Genomic DNA, 6067 nt, shown 5'->3' on the forward strand with positions numbered 1-6067 from the left:
ATTGCTGCAGCAAAAACAAACATGATGCATTCAAAGGTATCGCGACATGTGCGATTCGATAAATTTAGAATAATTAAATAAAGACGCCTTGGTCTGTAAAATATTTCGTAAAATGTAACTTCTCATCTAACGTCCCTAAGATAAAAGTAAAGTCGATAAAATACTTATTTTACTCAACATCAAAGATTTCACAGGCAGGTTTTTATTTCAAAGTTTTGAAAATATACGAGCTTTTGAAGAGCATTTAAACGCAGCACTATGCGGAAGGAAGGTCAGCCGTTGGACGTCTTATGCGTCAGATGCTAGCTAACATTAGCCGTTCCAGAGCCCAAACTTTTAACCTGAGCCGGAAACCTACAGCGAGCCCTTCAAATAATCCAAAATGAATGTAATAGATTATGTGCGGGATATGGCTGCAGCAGGCCTTTACTCTAATGTCCGGATTTTGAGTAGTTTGTTGCTGACGATGAGCAACAACAATCCGTAAGTCGTGTCTGAGCGGGAACCGTCTAATTCCCGAAGACTGCTTTTCCACACCAGTGGTAGCGATAGCCCCAACTTAACTAGTCAACATCAGCTAACATTATTATTTCTACCGAAGCTTTTCATTATCCACTCATTATTGGATAGTGTTTAAATGCGAGTGCAATTTAAATTATATACAGTACAGTGTGTGTACTCCTTCACGATATAGTCGCATCTACAAGCGTATGCGCTTAACAATGCTACTATGAAATAGCTTGAAATTTAACTAGTATTGTATTAGAAAACTTGTCGTTGTCTTACCCATTCATACTTTTGACACTTTAGAGTGACTGACTTAAAAACTGTAGCTATGTAGGACAATTTTTATGAGTTTTGCATTGATGTTTCTTCGTGTGTCATTCAGTTTTAATGGTTGTCCTCAGTCTGAGCACTTAATTGTTGGTGTGTTTTTAATGGAAGGGAGCTGTTCTCGCCGGCTCAGAAGTACCAGCTGCTGGTTTACCATGCTGATGCCATCTTCCATGACAAAGAGTATCGCAACGCTGCCTGCAAATACAGCATGGCTCTGCAACAGAAAAAGGTGCTCAGCAAAACATCAAAAGTTCGTACTTCAACTGGTGGAGCTGCTTCTAACATACAGGCACAGGTGTGTTTGACAATTTCCTGTAATCAAAAACAAACTGAAATCTATAATAGCATTTTGGTCACCTGTTGTTTTTTTTTATTATTCTTTATTTAAAATTTGATATAGAAATCTTTGGCTTGACTTGACACAGAATTGAACATTAGGTTTACTGATGCTGAACATCTCTCCCGAATTTTTGACTTTTTCCGTAGTAATTAAAGGTTGCCTTTCTGAAACATTTAATAACTACATTAGATAAAGTTTGACAGGAGTAATGTAGATCCTCATCAGCCACTAAAATTCTGGTAATGTGAGTCGTGACTTTACCTGTAGTTGTGATTTTTTTTTTTTTTTATTTTATTTTAAATTTTGTTATACATGATGTTTACAAAATTTTGCGACACTAAAATCTCTTTTACTTTACTTTCACACAATGTAAATCTAAGCCTTTCATCCTTCCAGTGATTTAAGGCTTAAAATGCTTTAAATGTAAAGATGCTTTTACATGTCCTGCAGCACCATATGTATATCCAGAGAACAGGATGACTGGTTAGAATAATGTTCATCTACAATGAATGTTGTCTTTCAGAGTTTGCCTTCAGAGATTGAGGTAAAGTACAAAATAGCTGAGTGCTACACCATTCTGAAACTGGATAAAGACGCCATTGCAGTGCTCGATGGGATACCATCCAGACAGAGGACTCCGAAGGTACAGTCTGTTAACACAGTGACTGTCAATCACTGTTTACCTCATGCTTTAGTTTTATGTATTTATTTTTTATAGTAACTGATTAGACTAGTAACTGTGTGAATTCAAATAGCTGCTTTAGAACTAAATAATGAATGCACCTACAAGTTCAGGTTTTGTAACAATTCAGCAGTAGTTGTTTTAAAGTAAAATCACCTAAGTAAAAACTAGGAGTATGAAATCTGTTAATTGGAAATGGTGTGACAGTTGCAGTTTGAAGTCAAAGACTGGTCTACAGTCAAAATACGACTGAAATAAATCTTAACAAACTTTACGAAAATTGGTTCACTGATGCTAAAATTTGTTAGTTGGTTGGTTTTCATGATATTCTAGGGCAGTGGTTCCCAAACTTCTTTTGCTGGGCCCCCCTTTGTTTTACAAGAAAAACCTTCGCGCTATCAATACATTTTTCAAAAAGTGCTTCTCTGTGCAAAATGGGTTCAGAAACATAAACAACTGTGGGATACTGTTTGTCCGTGATTTGAAGTGGGGGAACAAATTACGGCGGGATCAGCCTGATATTATTTGTATCCCACTGTAACTTTACTGTATAAAGAGCTAACATCTCCAAAATTTCAGGAGTAGTTAGTCATTACAAGAAGCGTTTGTGAACTAAAAATCAAGAATGTGGGATACTGTTTGTCCGTGATTTGGAGAGCCCAGTGCGTGCTCCCGACACAGGGAAAACTAATTCTGTCGTAAAGACCTACCTTGGCACTTGTGCAGGTGAAGCCAAAGGGAAGATATGCTTCACCATATTTTCTAGTCTTTGGCTTGGAAGGAAGTTGGTTTGGAAACATATTTGGCGACGCTTCATCTCCCGTCAAAAAACCTGTCCATTATGCTAGCAGTGTCCAAGCATTCTTTTTTTTTTTTTTTTTTTCCCCTTTTCATACTGGGCCCCACACTTTGGGAACCTCTGTGCTAGGGTATCAGTTATAAGAACAGAAGTCATTAATTGAAATCAGAAATTACCTACATTGATTCTGACCCCTGAATTCTGGCAAATTTAGGCCCAAAGCAGTGTTGGATACTAGTTTTCAGATCTCCACTTTTCCTAAGTTATTCATCCAGTTTTGTTGAAATGGGGCTCATATGATATGGAACTGTATGAAGCTCTATTTAACCTTTTGAAACCAGTTCAAGTGCAGTAACTTGTATAAGGTGTAGTAATTACCTTTTGTATTCCTTCCTGCCTCAGATCAACATGATGCTAGCTAACCTGTACAGGAAAGCTGGACAGGAGCGATCTGCTGTGACGAGTTACAAAGAGGTCCTCAGACAGTGCCCTCTTGCCTTGGATGCAATCATTGGTACGCATGTTCACTGTAGACTCTGTAATCCCATAAGCAGCACTTCATCTGCTAAGATGTTTGTACCTGCAGTGCTCTCCTATGTCCATGCCACTTTAAAACAAACAAACAAAAAAACCCTTCTGCTTGGATTTAGCATCTCTTTTAAATAATTGAAAAATGTGTTTTTCCTTTAGGTCTTCTTTCTCTGTCAGTCAAAGGAGCCGAGGTGGCTTCCATGACTATGGATGCGATCCAGAGTATCCCCAACCTTGACTGGCTGTCTGTTTGGATCAAAGCGTACGCCTTCATACATGCAGGGGATAACCAGAGAGCTATTAATACCATTTGGTGAGCAAAGCAATAATGATTTGTACACAGTGAGTGAATATTGCGAGCCGTGTTTTGTGACAGTCTTAACTTCCTCCCTGAAACACTCTCAGCTCTTTGGAAAAGAAATCACTTTTGCGGGACAACGTGGACCTCCTGGTGAGCCTGGCAGATGTCTATTTCAGAGCAGGTGACACGAAAAATGCAATCCTCAAATTTGAACAAGCCCAGATGTTGGACCCTTACCTCATCAAAGGTGTGTTACAGGAGAGAACGTTTTGACTTACACATGTATTTTGTAGTTGATGACAGTTTTAATATCAGAATCTGTGTGTCACACAAGTCTAAGTAGCCTTAATAAAGACAGATTTGGAAACATGTTTGCTTTTTCAGGTATGGATGTTTATGGCTACCTGATGGCCCGTGAGGGACACCTGGAGGATGTTGAAGTCTTGGGAGGTCGATTATTTAATATATCTGATCAGCACGCTGAACCGTGGGTGATCTCTGGGTGAGTAGTCTTACTTTTCTCAGACAAAATCTCTCTCATGTAATTTCCGTGTTTTATATCATTAAACTTTTCAATTTGCGGTGTTCAGATGTCACAGTTTTTATAGCAAGCGTTACTCCCGGGCTCTCTACCTGGGAGCCAAGGCCATCCAGCTGAACAGCAATAGTGTTCAGGCACTGCTGCTGAAGGGTGCGGCACTGAGAAACATGGGCCGAGTTCAGGAAGCAATCATCCATTTCAGAGAGGCCATGCGTTTGGCACCCTGCCGCCTTGACTGCTATGAAGGTAGGCTTACTTTTAGCTTTTTTTCTTTCTTTTGGCTCTTCAGATTGTTTTTGTTTCGTTTGCAATAACAAAGTATTAATGACTCCAGGTTTAATTGACTGTTATCTGGCATCCAATGGGATTCGTGAGGCTATGGGAATGGCTAACAACATCTATAAGACTTTAGGAGCCAATGCACAGACTCTGACCATCCTCGCCACAGTGTGTCTGGAAGACCCAGTGACTCAGGAGAAAGCCAAAACCCTTTTAGACAAGGCACTGGCCCAGAGACCTGACTACACCAAGGCTGTGGTCAAGAAGGCTGAACTCCTCAGTACGTACAGCAAAAAAGACTCTTAAGTATTTCTGTTTTCCTCTTTTCCCCAATGATAAATAAATCTACAGTTTAATGACTTGAAGGGAGGAAAAAGAAGCTTCACATACAGATGAGATGAAATTGTTGCTTTTGCTTTTTTTTTCTTGTTTGAAGGCCGGGAACAGAAATATGAAGAAGGGATCGCTCTCCTGCGGAACGCCTTGGCCAATCAAAGTGACTGTGTCCTGCACAGGATGCTGGGAGATTTCCTGGTGGCGGTCAATGATTACCAAGAAGCCATGGACCAGTACAGTATAGCATTAAGGTAAACACTGATTATTGATCCTGGGAAAATGCTGTCATAAAATCTAGTAAGTATTTTTTATGAATTTAACACTGTATGGTTTTCTGTCCTAAGCCTGGATCCCAATGACCAGAAATCATTAGAAGGCATGCAGAAGATGGAGAAGGAGGAGAGCCCCACAGACGCCACAGTGGAGCTGGATGGTGATGACATGGAAGGCAGCGGGGAGGACGGCGATCTTGAGGGCAGTGACAGTGAGGCGGCTCAGTGGGCCGATCAGGAACAGTGGTTTGGTATGCAGTGACTCCGGTCCACTGACAGACGCTCTGTCAGTATCACACGGCAGCCCACGGGAAGCCTTCAGCCATGAGGGCTGTCAGACGGAACAAGACGAAGGTTGTACTGCATGTTTAACCTCCGTGATCTCCGAGGTTATTGCCAACCTAAAGACGACAACACGGCTAAGACCTTAAATACAACAATTAATGCTTGCGCCCCTGGATGAACTGATGCTCAACTTTGCAGTACAGCTACAGGAAGCCGTCAGAACTTTTATTAAAATGCAGCTTGATGCAGAACTCCAGTCATTTTTTTTTCTTTTTTCTTTTTTGACCCCAATGCTGTTTCCCATCAGTCTGACAGTCTCAGCAGTGTCACTCTGAGGTCTGATGCATAGCATTATAAATCCAGGAATCACCCAAAGTTCTTATATTACCTTGTCTATTTGTGCACCCTTCTTGCCTGCCAGCCAGTTCACAATACACCACAAAGACATTTAAAAATAAAAAAGACTTTATTTATAGTGAGTCATGTATCCTGCATTGAGAGGTTGTTCCCAGGAATGGAGGATGCAAGTAAATGAGCAGCTGAAGTTTGTTTAAAATTAGATGGTGATTCAGTAAACTGTGGTTTGAAGTTTAAAAAAAAAAATGACTGGAGTTACTATGACTTGTGTAATATTTTTATTTTGGGACACGTTTACCACAAAGGAGGCAGTGGGTGGGTGTTGAAGTGTCACAATAAAGGTCACACATATACCAGAAGTGACATTGAATTTCTGCTGCTCTTTAAAATCTGTATGAATTTTCTAAAACCTGTTTTTGTGTCATGTAATAGTTCAGCTTATTTGTGTGTGTGTGTTTGTGTCGTCCATTAGGTCTGCCTTCTGTATCAAAATAACATAACTTGGAA

At 40.2% G+C, this 6067-nt stretch overlaps 1 protein-coding gene across 1 annotated transcript; it reads left to right on the forward strand.

Moving 5' to 3' along the window:
* The first annotated feature begins 262 nt into the window (after positions 1–262).
* On the forward strand, positions 263–5919 carry anapc7 (anaphase promoting complex subunit 7). The gene is made up of 11 exons (XM_026186105.1): positions 263–483; positions 946–1132; positions 1701–1820; positions 3061–3172; positions 3349–3502; positions 3595–3737; positions 3875–3992; positions 4081–4277; positions 4366–4590; positions 4747–4897; positions 4991–5919. The coding sequence occupies exons 1-11, from the start codon at positions 383–385 to the stop codon at positions 5178–5180; spliced, it is 1698 nt and encodes a 565-aa protein (XP_026041890.1). The 5' UTR covers positions 263–382; the 3' UTR covers positions 5181–5919.
* Positions 5920–6067: the final 148 nt, after the last annotated feature.

This window comes from Astatotilapia calliptera, chromosome 12 (genome assembly GCF_900246225.1).
Source record: "Astatotilapia calliptera chromosome 12, fAstCal1.2, whole genome shotgun sequence".
Taxonomy (NCBI): domain Eukaryota; kingdom Metazoa; phylum Chordata; class Actinopteri; order Cichliformes; family Cichlidae; genus Astatotilapia; species Astatotilapia calliptera.